The 17,601-nt window shown below is 42.7% G+C and overlaps 1 protein-coding gene across 1 annotated transcript; it reads right to left on the bottom strand.

Moving 5' to 3' along the window:
• skor1a (SKI family transcriptional corepressor 1a) lies at positions 1–6,821 on the bottom strand (the record flags this gene model as incomplete). The annotated part of the gene is made up of 8 exons (XM_083912243.1): positions 1–98; positions 1,877–1,942; positions 2,574–2,648; positions 2,806–2,880; positions 3,889–3,951; positions 4,142–4,213; positions 4,304–4,394; positions 5,058–6,821. The coding sequence occupies 8 exons, from the start codon at positions 6,819–6,821 to the stop codon at positions 1–3; spliced, it is 2,304 nt and encodes a 767-aa protein (XP_083768369.1).
• Between the last annotated feature and the right edge of the window lie 10,780 nt (positions 6,822–17,601).

The raw sequence follows: 17,601 nt of genomic DNA, 5'->3' as shown, positions 1-17,601 counted from the left end.
CTAGGGAGGCAGCAGCGGAGGTTTGAAGGTGCAGCCTCCGGTACACTGACGAGGGGTGAGCATCTTGCAGGAGAAATGGTGAAGGGCGTCGTGAGCTTCTGGGGAGGAACGAGTCCATCAGTGAGAACATGCAGACACACACAGACAACTCACTGATGATGGTCTTCTAGTTTACAGGCGTTAAGTTTTTTGTTATTTAACCTGATGTTAAAGGATAGTTTCACATTGTTTCAAGTGTCTTAAATACTCACATGTACATTGAAACAGTTTTTGGTCATTGTAATTGCTCCTTCTGTCTATACAGGTCATGAAGAGATCTGCTGTTAACTTGAATTCAATGCATGTGATGAAGGACAAAATCCAGAGTCACTGTTCTGTGTAAAAATGGACTTTTCAAGTTCAGCTGAAGCTAATTGCCTGATTCACACGTACGAAGTGCAAAATGTACTGTGTGATTTCATAAGCCAGTCTTTCATCCAAATGTAGTGTTCATTTCAATCCATTTCTTTTCAGAAAAGTGATAAAAGAAAAGAAGAATGGATGTGAATATTAAGAGTTCATCGAGATGAACAGCTGGTGATGACGATTCTTCAGTCTGGTGCCATTAAAGGGGACATATGCTCATTTTCAGGTCATTACTCAACATGTTTATATGCTTTAATGTTCAAAAGACACATTTATTTTCCTCATAATGTCTGTCTGAATATACCTGTATGCACCTTCTGTCTGGAACGCTCTGTTTTAGTCTCGATAAAAGCCCAGTCTGTTCTGATTGGTCAGTGTTTCCGGGTCTTACACATCCCAACACACACACACACACACTCTGAATGACTGTAACGCCACTTTCTACCTGTATATAATACACTGTAGTTGTGACATCGCAACATTCTGACGGCTCGCTTAAAGGCAGTTTGTGAATACGGCCTGTGTGCATTTAATTTTGAATACTTTCACAGTATTTATATAGCACCTCAACCTGCTGTATAATAAAAAACAGCCGTGAAAATCTTTTTACATCATGGCACCTTTAAACGTTTGTAGGGTAAGATGGCACAACGAGATGACGTAATTAAAAGAGCGACTGACAAAATTCAAACTTTGTAAAATGTGATGGAAATATGGCATTCGTGGTTGTCTCGTGTATTAATTAAAGATATAGGCTGCAGTGTCCTCAAGGCTCTGCACAGATCTGATGTTTTCATCTAATTTTTCTTCAGTGGAAACTAAAGTTCCACGCTTCAAATACATCATGATTTATTCACCGAGGCTGTTTCTACTGCACTTGCTTTTATCAATGCATCAACAGTTCCACCTCAGTAAAGTGTAAAAACACTTTTGCAATAATTGTTGTTTATTTTTGAGGGTTTTTTTGTATTTTCAGTGTTTCCAGGGGTTTTATGTGCATAAAAACAGGTGGATGGAAACACACTTATTGTCTTGTCTGAGGCACGGTGGAGTTTAAGTAATAATAAGAGGACATGTTGTAGTGAGAAGATTAATTGTCTTTGGAGGATACACACTTGATTTGACTAATTCAGAAGGCTGAAGCCTTATATTTTTTCCCCAAATTCCTTTTTTACTGTGGATTTGCCCATCGTTTTTATTGAATTGCTTCTGTGAAGGGATCTCTTTACAGCCAGAATGAACAGAAAGAACGATTAAAGCGTCCAACAGTAGCGTCAACGCACATACGGGCATGTGAGTGTTGTTTTAAAACAGCCTTAGAAAAAATGCAAACCTATTCTTTAATGGTGCTTTACTGCAAAAATCCATCACACTGATCACAGGAGGGAAAAAAAGTAGCACTTGCATATTTACGTTTATAGGCACAACATGATATGAATTCATGTTTCTCTCTTGGACCAGATAAAATTACCTTTTAGCTTCTGCTGTATTGCATAACGAGCCTTTCTCTCTTGGTCCAACTCGCTGCACAAAGTGTCTATCCAAAAAATACAAATAAATGTAAAAAAAAAAAGGAATAAAAAAAAGAAAAAAAGATGTGAGCTGCTGCGTTGCATCTGTAGCAGAGGAGTGTAATGTATGCCGCTTGCCCCTATGGTATTTAGAGTGACCCCTCTGTGTACTTGAACCCTGTATTTAAACTACTGTAACATTAAACCAATCCTTTAACGGGTGGCATTAGTTGCTGTCTACTGCATGTAACCGATACAGCACTACATAATGATCTGTCCATTCAATTTTCCAGAGCATGATTTAGGAGAAAATAACCTTTGCAAACAAAACTCTGTGGTTTCAGTTTCACCTTCTGATATCTTATAATTTACTCAAATGCAGGAGAAATGGTTTACAGGAAAAAAGGGCTGGACACAAATCGCCGATATTTCAATATGCAAGTGTCACTTTTCCTTTTTTTAATTTTTTTTTAGGCTAGTTGGTTCAGGTTGATTGATATGACCCATGATATAAAAACATATTTTTCATATGTGTGGCTCAAATATTTTTCTCATAATCTTAAAGAACATTGATCTACGTATGCTTTACAGCCATAATCTATGGAGGAGAGAGAGAGAGAGAGGGAGGGAGGGAGGGAGAGAGAGAGAGAGACCAACCTCGGACAATCTGCAGCTGCTGGACCATTTCCTCTCTGTAGGACAGCTCACGCTTCATTTGATCCTGAAAATTATCTGAAGAGTACCGAAGGCCACATCAGATGGAAACTCTTTGACATTGCGGGGATACATTTAAAGACATATTCCTGGATTCAAAGGACACAGTACAACTGGCTCATTCTCCTAAGATCTTAACAAAGGAGCAAAACACACCTCTGTGGCTTTGTCCTACCTTTTAAATGCTGAAATTCTCTCTCCAACTTTTTCCTCAACTCCACTTGTTCCACAAGCTGCTTCTGCAATTCCTCTGCAAAACCAAAAAATATGTCAATTTTAACGCCAATTCATTTTCATCTGCTGAAAGGAAATGCCGTTACTCTCCCTGAAACGCTGAAACATACCCTGTCTGACACTTACAGGACTTCTGAATAACAAACAGGAGAGCGGTGCAGTAAGGAAACCGTGCACCATCATGCAAATAACCACCAAATCATTAGAAAAATAAACATTTTCTTCTCCATCCTAATCTACCTCACATCAATTTGATTCCACTTACTGTGATCTATTTTGGATTTCTGCAGATAAAGATTAATGTCAGCCCAGTAAACCGACTTCAGGTGCGTTTACATCCTTGATAACAACCACTTCACCACTTCTCTCTCACTCGCTGCCACAGTAATTGCCATGCATTGCCTGGAGGTTGAGACGATAATAATGGAGTCCCAGGGTTTTTCCAAGCGTTGTAAAATAATTAGCTGCCTTGCCTCAGGGTTATGGCTCTGTTCGTTAAAATATTAATAGCCTCTAAACGATTTCCTCTTACAATAATAAGTCAAAACTCCCACATCTCGTGATTAAGTGGTTTACAACTATGGAAACACTTTAGGCCTACAAGATGTAAATTCACATTTGGATTCTGGCATGTCATCTTTAGCAGGCCGTGGGCCTTTGGCTGCATTTAAAATGGGGGTGGAATTAAGTATTAAATATTAATATAACACACTTTTTAATTTATTTTTTTATATTTGACAATTAAACAAGCCTGGGCGAAGGGTTGATTAGGGTTTAACGATTCACAAATCCAAACTAAATAGCAATTAATTGGCTGTATTTGATTACATTTGATTTTTTTACATTTTAAAATAACAAACCGCTGTCTTCCTTACATGTCAGGCCCTGTCAGCCATTTAGCTGCTGCATAAATATAGATCTGTCGGCTGGCACATTACAAATCAAAACATAAATAATTGCTGATGGATTTTAATAACATTTTCTCTCTTGTATTTCCTTGTTGATCGTGAAAACAGCCTCTTACCTTTAGCCATGTTCTCCAGATCTCTTTCGTGCACGCTGATATCGATGCGTAAAGCTCCATCTGCTGCAAAAAAAAACAAATAAATCACATAAATCATAATCATATAAATCACATAATTTAACCCACAAGTAAGAAAGTCACCTATATCACAAACGTATTGTGGAATGGCTTCTGGGGACATAAACTAAAGCAGCTAAACCTGTTTTATTTTGAATTTAAGAATAATAAAATATAAAACAGAGTAATTAAAAACCTTGTCTCTCCTTTTGCTCCTGGTAGGAAGTTGAATTGCGTTGGTTCTGTATTTCAGACACGTGATGGACACCTAAACATAAACAACACTTTTAAGTATAACAGACACAGAAACCCCCGAATTTGCATTAATTTCAAAACCATAAATGAGCTCAATAATTACCGTTGGGTCTGCGGGGGCTGCTCGAGTGTTTGGACACAAACGACGAGGGCTCCTTCAGGAGCACGTGGCCGTCCCTTTCATGCGCGTACACCTGTAAAAAGAAGCGGACACTCGTGTTTAATAACGCAGACCAATTATATGTCATTTACTGCAGTTCTTTGCATAATTTTCGCCATTTTTTCCTTCTGACAAAACAGCACTCCTGCGATTTGTTGCGAGGAAGCTTTTGCATTCAAAAACACTTATTTGGTGAAAATAACAATGTCTTATTTAATTGAACATAATTTGATTTAATGGGAATGAATTTAAAATGAATCAAGATACATTCGGGTTTTATACTTTAATTACCCTGTTTGAAATAGTAACAGTATGATGGTACAAATTAATGTTTCTCCTTATTTATCTCTTGTGTGTGTGTGTGTGTGTGTGTGTGTGTGTGTGTGTGTGTGTGTGTGTGTGTGTGTGTGTGTGTGTAAATTCTCTTTCACTGTTTTTACAGGTAACCATCAGCTGCCTTGCTCAACGGCACTTCAGCAGTGCAGTGAAAGAGCATTTTTTCATTTGTCGCCCTAACAACTTGTATTCTTATTGATATTTTAGAAAATGCTCCTATTTTTTTTAATTCCAGGCCAATTGGTCTTGATTGCATTTTCATCGGCCTCCTCTCATATAAACTCTTTTCATATTCTCCACAACTGCGACAATTCAACTTCCCCCACGGGGATCATTAAAGTTTCATTTAATCTAATCTTACTTCATGAAGAGGAGAGCCATTACGCATCCGTCTGTCCTCATCTGATGACCCAGTGTGCACGGAGTCCTCCGGTGATGCAGCTGCTGCTCCGGGGCTGGGGGCATCAGGCTGCTCCTGGCTCTCCTCAGCACCGGGGGAGACCCGGTCCGGCACAGGGGAGTCATGGTGGTCCCCTCCCGGCGAGATATGGATCGTCTCCTCCTCGTCTTGTCCCCGGTTGGACTCCACATCCACGTCCGGGTCGTCGTCGTCGTCGTCCACCACGCTGTCCCTATCCGGTGATATCGATCTATAACTGGAGCTCTCGCTGATAAAATCCGGGGACAGGTAGCCAGGGCGCACGCCGTAACTGTCCCGGTTTCCGTAGAGTTTGGCGATGGTCTCCGCGTCTTTGACCACAGGTCTGAAGGCCGAAATGTAGCTGATTTTCCTCTGGGGGGTCTCGTCCCCGGACTTGTCCTCGTCGTTCCTGGTGGAGGAGGACTGGGAGCTGGAGCAGCGCTCTCCGGCGTCCTGCTGATGGTGAGGGTGGTGGTTGGTGTCTTTGGGTGTGTTTGCGCCCCGGTCGCTTTGGTCCGATAAGTCGAGCTCGCCCTGCCGGACGCCTGGCATCTCCGGAAGAGGTTTGGGGGGAGACCCCGGATAGGGCGGCAATGGTAAGCCGCCAGCTGTAGGCCAAAACATAGGGAAAGCAGGGTAGAGGGCATCCTTTGCGCCAGGCCAAAACACACCAGAGACACTGGTCTTGTTTGCATCAGGTACACCGTCGCTCTTTTTCTGACACAGCCCATAGCTGGGGAAGCCATAGGGGTGGTGGGGGAACAGAGGTGGGGGGATTTTCTGAAGCATGCCAAAGCTCTTGCTGGGTACTGGGATGACTGGGTAGGTCCGCGCGCCGCTCGCCAAACTCAGGTTATTATTTCCCTGATCCTCGTCGCATCGTAAAGTTTTGTGAGGGACCTCAGGAGATCTGGTTTGGGCCAGGCTGGACGAGGCCTGTGATTTCATCGATGATGACATCCCCGACCCGCTCATGGGCAGAGTCCTCTTTCTACTCCCTCCGTTGAACATTGCCTTTACATCCTCCCACGCGTGGTGAATGTCCTCAGATTGTTTTTTGTCCGTCAGTTTCAGGTGGCGTCTCCACGAATTGAAGTTGGCCGCGTCCGGCTGTAGATATTTGGACTCTGAGGTGCGATGAGAGTGAAAAATGAATTTATTTGGGGAGAAATACATGTTGCAAAAGCTGCACTTGATGCACTTTGCTCTGGAGCTGTTGTATCTGGCGGGTATGAAGCTGCCCCTGGAGCCCCAGGCGCAATCATGAGACACGTCAAATGCGAAATTTTCCGGTAGCTTTGGGGGGCTGTGCGCTCCTAGGAAGGACTTGCAGAGCCTCTCGGCCTCCCGTTTGGTGATCATGCCGCAGCGCCTGGAGGAGATGGGCATGGCCCCAGCACGCCGCAGGAGCTCCAGCTGGACAGGGGTGCACTGCACACAGGTGATGCCCAAAGCGACCCGGCGGTTGTGAATCTCGTTGTAACTGTAGTTTTTCAGCAGGGTGTTAGAAATCTGCGCCAGGCAGAGTCTCTCCTTACCATCTATGACCAGACATACGATGGGCACCCCGTACAGGGCGGTCTCACTCACTTGGTTTGGTTTGAGGGAGTTGGGGCCGGAGAAGCTCGGTGCGTCCTGCTTTGAATTGGGGGAAGAGCTGGCGTCTCGTCCCGCGTCTCGAAGCTGTCCGGGCATCGACTCCATCCCTGGAAGCCTGTCAATCAAAGAGAAAACCGGAGTGAGCCGGGGGCTGTTTAACACCATAAAGCACAATATTTTTAAATGATTTAATAAAAAACCTATTAATGAAATAGAAAAATTGTGCTTTCCAAGAAAATAATGAAAATAATCATTGTAATTATTTTTTAAATGATAATTATAATGATGCAAATAATAATAATGATTATTGTTAAAAGGCCCATTAATGTTAGGATTTATGGGACATATTAATAATCACAATAATAAATATTTTTTAAATATTACCAACTAAAACATCCGGCTTTTTGGGGGGTTATATTGAAAAGTGAAATCGGACAGATCATTTCTCGTATCAGTTCATTGCTGCGTGTACTCGGCCTCTTTTCGGTTATCCGGGCGGATCTGCTGCTTCTCCAGTCTTTAATTCAGCTCAGTCCAGTCACTTATGGTACAACTCCTTAAGGCTCACTTAAGATTCTTAAACGCGGATAAGAACAGAAGGAAAATGCAGCCTGAGCCGCGTCAATGCGCTTAGCAGAGAGGAAAAGAACAACTATAAGCTGCTTTCCTGGTAATTACACAGATCCACGGGCGCATCTTCGCATTGTTAATAAAAGACTAGCCCTATATATAATTAAAGCTTCTGAGCAGATAAGCCGCTGCCAGTTGCTCGAAATGAGGTTGAAGCAGGCCTATCTCACGTTCACCTGCGCATACTTACTTTTTGCATCTCGTCCTCACGGAGGCCGCAAAAATAGGACTCGCAAACAGCCTGCAGCGGCTTTAACGCCTTTTAAACACCTGACATGGATCAAACTGTTTCACATTGTTTGGTAAATCGACATTTTTAAGAGTTACATTGACATTTTTAAAGCACTTTCTATCACAAATGTCAAAGATCGACTGCAACATTTTTACGATTTCGCACCAAATTATTATGAATATAAAGAAAACGCTATCTTACCTTTCTCTCCCTTAAAAAAAGACGACACACTCCAGCAAAAAAAGTGATAATCAATATCAACAATTGATGGAAATGCAGGGCGGGTGAGTCCAGAGAGCGAGGATGCAACAGACGAGGAGGTTGGTCAGAAAGTCTGAGCCGGAGTCTTTATTTCAGTTTATTTCAGTGCAGCAGACAGGACCTCCATCCCGCTGGATCCCGGGGAGGTGAATGGGCGAGTAGACAGGAAGCACATCGGTCTCTCTCTCTCTCTCTCTCTCACTCTCTCTCTCCTCTCTCTCTCTCTCTCTCTCTCTCTCTCTCTCTCTCTCTCTCTCTCTCTCTCTCTCTCTCTCTCTCTCTCTCTCTCTCTCCTCTCTCTCTCTCTCTCTCTCTCTCTCTCTCTCTCTCTCTCTCTCTCTCTCTCTCTCTCTCTCTCTCTCTCTCTCTCTCTCTCTCCTCTCTCTCTCTCTCTCTCTCTCTCTCTCTTCTCTCTCTCTCTCTCTCTCTCTCTCTCTCCTCCCTCTCTCTGACGTGCTGAGCTGCTACTGTACACCACTTTTGATAATTCACATTTTTTCCAGCTCTGACGCACAAGCATGATCACAAAGAGGGGGCAAAAAACACTTCCCTTTAGACCCCTGCTGACCCCAAACGTTGGCCTAATAGTCTCAGGCCCATGCTTATAAATATGTTTGTTTTTGACATAATTCAAAGAAAAACACGTCGGCACGTTGGAGGGCAAAAATAATGACAGAAGGCCGGCTCATTTATCAAGTTACACACGACCATCTGCTCCACACCGGCCACGGAAATCAATCTGAGGCCGGAGCGATAAAGAGAGAAGGAAGAAATGAAGAAATGAAGAAATGAAGGACAGGAAAAAAAAGTTAAAAGGCACGTTTAAAGGTGCTTTTTGTTTGTGATGAAATGGAGGAGAGACAACGGCCAGTCTGTCTGTCTGTCTCACACACACACACACACACCAATTGGCTGCCTTTAAGACCTTCATTTCTTAATAAAAACCAGATCCATGGCTGATCGCTCAAGCTACAGTGTGCAGAGAGAGGTGTAGATACCTGCAGCAGGTGGACAGACACACAGACAATCAATCAGACAGACAGACAGACAGACAGACAGACAGACAGACAGACAGACAGACAGACAGACAGACGGACAGACGGACAGACAGACAGACAGACAGTGTTTGAGAGGGACATATGTGAAGTAATAAGTGATGGAGGAAAAGCACAGTCATCAGACATTTTATTCTTTTGCATCACAGCATGGATGGAAAATGAGCCATACCTTCTGAAGAACAGACCCCCACCCTTTTCCTGGGTGGGTTTTCTATGCCTGTATCTGCCAGAGAGAATATACAGAGAGAGCACTGACAGGTGACACTTCAACTGTTACATGTCCCACTAAATAATTACATATATTGGTTCCAGTTTTTTTTTTAGCAAGTGTGTGTGTTATTTTTGTCAATAAGGTATACGTTACTGTCATCACAAAGTTTAAAGTTTCTATTGACTGAAAGTAGACAACATCACTGCTGCTGAAGGTCTGTGACAGAAACATTGCTTTTTTGATAAACCTGCGTGTACTGAAAGTGTGTAGTTGTTCACAAGCTTCTTTTGTGTGACTTCATTCTCTCACGCACCTGTGTTCAAGGTGTGCTCTGACTGGGCGATACTCACTCTGAGGTGCAGGATCTAAAATTGAGAGGATAACATTTGCATTATTCTGTATTTTGCCAACAAATCTGAATATGTAACTTTGTCATCCCCACATACACTGCTCTGCTGCCACAAAAACTTGTGTATTAATCCACTGCCGAAAATAATCCCCAACAAATGTATAATTTCCTCAGGTTTGAGTAACATTTGCTTACAAACTACAGTGCCCAGCTGTTTCATGAGGTCCTTTGTTACATTTTAAAATATTAAACTTTATAATTGTGAGCCGATAATGAACCAATGGGCTCAGGGCTGAGAAGCACAAACAGGTTAGGGGAAAAAGAGGCGGACTCAAGCGATATTGCTTTGTGGTAATTGTTGACAAAAACAAAAATGCAGAATAACACCAGTGGACATTAAAAAATAATAATAATGCAAGTCTATTTTTCTGTGTGTGTGTGTGTGTGTGTGTGTGTGTGTTTGTGTGTGTGTGTGTGTGCGTGCGTGTGCGTGCGTGCGTGTGCGTGTGTGTGTGTGTGGTGGAGGTGGAGGGCAGTTAACTTAATTTCACCATGGACCCCAGAAAATCTTAGACAGGACCTGCAGTCAGACTGATACAGAGCTTGCATGTATAGCTTTTATATAATCTGTAGAAAAAATGGGCCATCGTGCTAATGACAAGCAAATACATGTATATAAATAAACAAATAAACACATTATTTTAGGTTTAAGGGAGTGTTAAAGAAGGCAGCCAAGAGAAACCAAACAAATGGCAAATATGTACGTTTTTTTGACACAACAGCAGAGAAACACGTTTGTGTATGCGTGCGTGTGTGTGTGTGTGTGTGTGTGTGTGTGTGTGTGTGTGTGTGTGTGTGTGTGTGTGTGTGTGTGTGTGTGTGTGTGTGTGTGTGTGTGTGTGTGCGTGCGTGTGTGTGTAAGCCCGTGTATGAAGTTTGTATGAAGCATCATCAGCCTGTGTGCAGCCTGAGCTCGCCAGTTTTACCTCCCTGCAATATTGATGCTGAACCTGATCCTAAGCGCATCCTCTCCTCTTTCACCATCAAGAGGCTTCCCCTGCAGCCCCCGCCAATAATTACAATTTTATACTGTAATTATTCCTCTCTTTTTAATTATTTAGACCGCCGACTTGAATGCAGCCATTGTCGCTGCTAATTCCGGAGGAAACGTGAGCTGACGTGGCTGGATCAGCAGCGAGGAGTTTTTAATTAGACATTTCAGCGGTAATTTTAGGCGAGCTCTTTATTATTACTGTTGGATACAAATGACCCGGGCCTCATTGATATGCGCTCAATTGTTTAAACAAACCTTTGACCTGAAACATTAATGCGCTTCAGGTTGAAGTCATTAGGAGTCTCAACTCACCAGGTGAACCCAGACCTGATGGGTTATTTAACACCGCACTGGATGTGATGGGTTTTTGTCTGTTCGTCGGAAATAACGTTTAATAAAAGGGATCTGAAGTCGAAAAAATGTAGCTTTACACATTATTATTATTATTTTTTGCAAAAGAGACACGAAATTAGGACATTTGAAACAAAATATGACAAAACACCGAGTTTACAAAACATCACGTGAGAAGTTCTCAAGTAGCTGCTGATACTTTGGTTATTATCTTATTGAAATTATAAACTTTTTGTGCTTCACTGATATTTTAACTTATTTTATTTATATTTATTGTTATTGTTTCATGTATTGCGCTAGTGCATCTCCTCGACGACAGGCTGATTTTCTCACTTTAGGAAACATATTCCACAGATCATCTGCTGTATTGTATTTATTAAAGTCAACAAACATGACAGTGGTGTAGTTTATATGCGGATGTGGTTTTTGGATTGCTTATTTGATTGGTTGCCTTCTCAGCAGCTTGAGAGCAACTTCAAAGCTCTTCTTTAAGCGACTGTCGCGTCACCACCTGTATTATTGTCCAATGAAAAGAATGGGATAAAAACATGGGTATTTGACATAATAAAAAAGAATGTATCCACGTATTAAAGAAGGGTCTTTAAGAAGCGAAATAAGTGTAAAACAACCAACAGGCGTGTGTGTTTTAATGTGTGTGTGATTGCAGCTGAAGCATGTTTATATTTTGTGTTTTATCTTAAAGGTTTATTTCTCAAACACTTGCATCATTTTGTCATATGATGTAAAAAGATAAATCAAGTCCGCCTCAATCAGGACAGGTTTAATAACAGCAGCAATTGAGGCAAATGTTTTATAATTAACAGTTGTATCAGCACCCTATAAAACCATGACCCCTATAAATCCCATTTTAGAGACCAATCAATCCTCCTCTCGGACTAAAGGGCCTATTGATCCCTCGCTGCTAAACGCTTTCTCCGTATCCCCCTTTTGTTTCCAGTGAAAAGAGCATTTCGATTGCACTTTTTTATTGGAGGAAAGATTCCGCCGAGAGCAAAGCGATGGCTGGAAAATTAAACGGTGACATTTTAATTACAGGACATTGATAAAGGGATCTGGGTAATGTCTGTGTACAGGGCGGACACTCATTGTCCCCGCCTGACGCGCTAATCAAGTCGGACTGCTCTGGGAAAAAAAAAAAGGTCATCGGCCGATACAAAGCAGAGACGCAGCTCGGTGGGAATTTGGGAATATGAAGGTCCCGGACTGCCAGAAATGAAGACGCATCTCCAAACAAAGCGCGGTCAATATCCCGGAGAGGGGCCCGCCAGATGAGATCATGCAGCAGCCGCGTTTTCATTCCAGACATATTATCACTATAGGTCACACGAAGCACAGCCATAGATCATCTGATGCCACGATTTACATGCAACAGAAATCATTTGTGGCGGGCAGAGCTGTCACAACGCGGACCGATCACAGTCAGCGGCTCACCTCGGTCAATGCGATCGGCAGGTTAAACAGTCAAGTTATCACGTCAGCTTTAGAAAGTTTTTACAAGACGCGACTTTATGAGCTGCATGAGCGCGGCTTTTATAATTATGTGTCAATTGTGGTGTGAGCCTTTCCGCCACTGTCAGGGATACAAAACTCGGGGGGGAATCCTTGAACTTGATTTCTTGATACAGTACAAAGAGGTAAAGCAGACAAAATCTAATTTATTCCCTTTGTTGCGGCCTAAAATAAGATGCTTAATGTGGAAAAAATGTTTATAATATCAGCTTTTGCAAGAAAGCATAAACTGCGCCTCAGACATCAGAGCCCTGAACAACGCCAGACTTGTCCTGTCTGACTCGAGCCATCCCTTAGCACCTGAATTTAAACTGGATGCAGATTTAATGTGCCCAGATGCAGGACTGACAGGTTTAATGTGCCCAAATGCAGGACTGACAGGTTTAATGTGCCCAGATGCAGGACTGACGGGTTTAATGTGCCCAGATCCAGGACTGACAGACTTTGAAAATCCTGGTTTCCAGTGGCTGTTGGCCTTAACACTTACTTTAACTCCTTATTTGTATCCAGTCTTCATCCAGTGAGGCACTGTTGTACTTTGTTAATTGATGATTGTTAGTTGTTGTCCCATGTCACTCATGTTGTTGTGTATCCCATCTCTTTTAATCATTAGGTCTTTGTCATCGTATGTGTCATTATTGTGCATTTTACTGCTGTTTTTGCTGCTGTCAGTACTGCAAATTGCCCTCCAGGGACAATAAAGATCTCTTGACTTGACTTGATTAGGTGGGAGCCCCCATTAAAGGCAAGGGTACAATTTTTTTTCCTAAGTTTAAATTAAAATAATACTCACATGTCCATGTATGTGGAGACATGTTTCTGTTGTTGTTCCCCCAGTTCACTGCAGGTGAGCAAATCCCCTCCCAATGCTTCTCCAGTTTTAGAGACAGGACTCGTCAATCAGTATTCTGACAATCGCCAGTTTTCTGAGATCATGTCTGCATCAAATTTCACGGCGACATGTCACTCTGAACCACAAATGAGAACCTGCTGGTGACACTGGAGGAAAAGTGTGGGACCCACCAAAATCATGAGGATTTAACGGCTGAGGACCATGAATGTCTGAACAAAAGGTCATCGCCATCCATCCAACAGTTGTTGAGATAATTACCAGCCGCAACAACAATGCTGGTATTGTTTTTATCTTGTGAGCCAGTGTGTCACCGTGGCCAATGTGGTCCTGCAGACACCTACTGCAGCAGGAACTACAGAAGCGGTTTTGAGTATTTTGCCAGGTGTTTATATCTTATGTTACTGAAGAAAGCAGTGCACTAAGTCGTGTGTATTCCACGTATTAAAAGCAGAGGACGTAGTATGACACAAATAACCTCAGCTTAGGAAGGCAGGTTGGGGTGGTGGAGGGTCCCAAAACACTGGACTTTCACCCAGTTTAGCGAGGTTTGTGCCCCATTGCCGTTTATGCTCCAGACGTAGTAAACCAAACCATGACCTTTTGTTCTAATCCTAACCAAGTAATATTTGATGGCTAACTGTCACCTTTTGAAGGCTAAAACCGGTCACAGAACGGTAGTTTTGGTGCCTAAACCACCTCACGCCACTGACCCAGTTTGGCGCAGCAGTTGGTGTGATTCCATCCTAAGATTTGGACCAAAGTGGTGGAGACCAGCTAACAGACTGACATTGCCATCCCTAGAGTAATTCCATTAGCATTAAAACAAATGAGTGCGAATTCATCCAAAAGGTGGGATACTCACTGTTTTGTAATTGGCTCTCTATTACTGTGCAGTGGCAGGGCTGTAATGAAGTCCACTTCTTGATTCAAAATGATCTGACAAAATAGTGCCACATGTAAATTAAGAAGAAACTTTGCTTGGTTTGCAACAGTTAGGTTTTTAGCCACGTCAATGACTTGTTGAAATGCACGTTACCCAGATGATAAAATCTTAATGACTTTGATTGTCCCCTGACAAAGTCACATTTGAGGCCCTGAATGAAATGTCTCAGCAACTCTTGGATGTTAATGTGGTTCAGGCACTCATGTCCAGTTCAGGATGAATTGTAATTTCCTGGCTTTTCAGGTTAAAATTTCAGTTTGTCCAGTGCATTTGTTTACGACCAAATACCTGCAAAACAAATGACATTAACTTAAACTTAACATAAGTTTACATGGATCAATGTTATTTATTATTCTGTAAAGCAAAAAAGCAATTTCAAAGGTTTTTGTTGTGTAAAAAAAGTTTTAAAAAGTAAGCGAGTCATGGCACAGAGCAGTTGGACAGAAGCAAGCGCTCCTGGCCAGCTGTGTAAAGTGAGAAAGTGAGATTAGATTAATTTCAGGAAGATACGAAAATGTTCCCTTTTCATCAGACCATCATAAGGAGCGTTGTAGTGCTATCCAAATTGTAAAGAGCCTCTCATCGGTGGTATGCAGCAGCCTTTAGGTCGATATTTAAGGACAACTCTCTTATTGATCTGGCAGCAGGTGTCCAAGGTTGTTTTTTTTTTTTTAAAAGGATACAACAGTAAATGTGACAAAGGCAAAATGATTTCCTGCCTGGCTGGAGTCTCAGTGAAGGATTTCGACAGATGCTGTACTGTGTGCACCAAAGAGTCAACCCTGCACTAATCAACCTTGAATAAACTTTCTCAAACATTGAAACACTTTTCTGGGATGTCGGTGGCCCTAAGTTCACATAGTATGGCGGCAGTTTCCAAAAAAACGAAACAGAAATATCAACACAAGGACGAGCAGTATTCTGGCTCATAATGCATATTTGTTGAATTACTGGCTGCACTGTCCCTTCAGAAGAATCACTGCAGTGTGAAAGGGGTCATATGGCAGGTAGAGTATCTGTCACAGCAGGAGGTTCAGTGAAGGCAACCTCCAGCACAAACACAAAATCATTTTCCTTAACACAGCTTTCATTTAAAGTTCAAATGAATCGTGGAATTAATTTTCTCATAATCATACAATGCGAAAGTATAGCGGAGCCTTTAAATCATAAATTTGTCCTTCTGCTTTCTGAGGCCGCTTTTTAAAGTTAACAATACACACAATTCAACACAGCACTGAATGGCTGCACGCTGCTTAGGTGTGTGTCAGGGGTCCACGGGGTTACACACCACTGCATAAATATTCAAACAGGCTGCCTCGTCTATACATGACGCTGCACTCAGACAGAAACTTGTATAAATAACGTCGCACAAGGTCTCCGATTGAAGAACGTGGGACTAACGGTAAGTAACAAAATAAAGCTGTGAAGACCACGAGCATGTATGGAAGTCCAGGAGGGACACACTCTTTATGTTTCATAAAGAAGAGGATCTGGTGGGATGTAAAAGGTAAAGCCAGCCTAGGAAGACAGAAATGTATTATACTCCTGCTTTGCACCAGAACAAATGAACTGTTTAGCAAACCTTGTAATGTCTGACACACTATTACGTAGGGCCCGTCCACACAGAGACAGTTTTTTCCTGTAACCGCACAACTTTAGTATCGTTTTGGCCCACAATCCACACGCAGCCGGCGTTATCGGAGCCTGAAAATGGTATCTTCTGAAACCGGGTCCCAGAGTGGGAAGATTTGAAAACGTCGTCTGGACGGCGAAACCACATACTTTGTTAAACGTAACGGACCTCTCACCCCTCTGGCGTCACATAACAACGACAGGAATGCTGCGTGGAGAGAGACTGACCCATAGACCGTTTACTGAACTGGACTCTGAGCGGCTGCATGGGAATGAATGAGGCCGACCATATATTTCTCCATTTTCCCTGATGGTCTGGCTAATTGGTCGCTAGTCGCTTTTTATAAATAAAGTTGCTAAGAAAGTGTGAAAAGTCTCTAAATCTAGTGAGAAAGTGACCACCTGTGAGTGCTTTGCGACGGGGAAGGGCTCACAGCAGCACCTGCTGCTCGTTGAGGACACCAACTGCAGAGTGAATCATGCATCAGAGTCTCCAAAACACCAGAAACAGTCGCTAGATTTCTCTAAAGGATGGATTAGGATTTGGGAAGTCACCAGATGTGGCGAGAAATTTGCAGATGTTTGTATTTTACACAGCTTCTCCCCATATCTTCTGCTCCGTTGTTGGTCGGTTTTAAGAACGAGGCGAAAAAAGGCTGGTGTTAAAGGTTGTTTTCGATCGCATGGAGGTACCCTTAGTTTTAAGAACCCATAAAGTAAAAAAAATTAAAATAATGCAGCCGCACACATTAATAACCAAGAATAAGGCAGATGTTAATTAAAGGTTGACCAAAATTAATTATGAAATGCAAATTGTGATTGAACTCAGGACAGCGAGGTGCTCAGAGGTTTGGGTCATACGGTAAGACACGCAAATGTCAAACTATTAATGAAGCGCCATCATTTTTCTGTATACTTTAAGTCACGTGAAGAGTTGTGGTCATGTCCCAAAGGTGTCCCAAGTCTTGTTGTAATTTTAATGAAAACTTTGAGCAGGCTGTATGTATGTGTGTTACTTCGTCTTGCCGACCGTTTTAATCTGGCACTGAATGACAGACTGTGAAATTGTCTGTAAATGTAGTGTGGGTTACAGTTTGTCCGTGAATAAACACTGCAGCTCCTCAGTATTTCCCTGTACAGTGTAAATTGGAGCATTTATTCTCCACACAGGTTGCAAAATGTTAATAAATATATATTATTTATTCAGCATTTTATTGCGCATCAATCTCGCGTGTATTGTCGAAAGAGTAGACCTGAAGTGTTAGGTAAACAGTTCTGGACGCGTTTAGGGACGTGAGACGCAGCTGAGATGGACCAGTGAAAAACGCTTGTGGTCTAGACACGGGGTTACACTCAGTTGCCACAACGAACGCCTAAAAAATACCTAATGCAGTCTCTCTTATTGCAGGACTTGTGTCTTAGGGCACACTCACACTGTCCAACGGTATCGTGCCCAAGCATGTTTAGGGGCTAAAGTCTAGGCGCTGTATGCTTGCCGGCCATGGCCCGTTTGGGAGAGGTGGACTTTTGTAAAGCACGTTTGCACATGTACGAGCACGAGTCAGAAAGATTTGTAAACAAAGCCACAATCAATGCGTGTGACGCGTTACGGAGTGATGACGTGTAGGTAGGCAAGAAGCATTCACGCCGAGGCCCAGGCAGTGTGGGTACAAACGGGCCTGGGCCGCGGGGGGAGAGGGAGCGGGGCAGGGAGGGGGGCAACTATCCTAAAGCACGGGGCACGATACGGATGGACAGTATGAGTGCGCCCTAAGACACAA

Source organism: Echiichthys vipera, assembly GCF_963691815.1.
Source record: "Echiichthys vipera genome assembly, chromosome: 1".
Taxonomy (NCBI): Eukaryota; Metazoa; Chordata; class Actinopteri; order Perciformes; family Trachinidae; genus Echiichthys; species Echiichthys vipera.
This window is presented reverse-complemented; position numbering and strand designations above follow the sequence as displayed.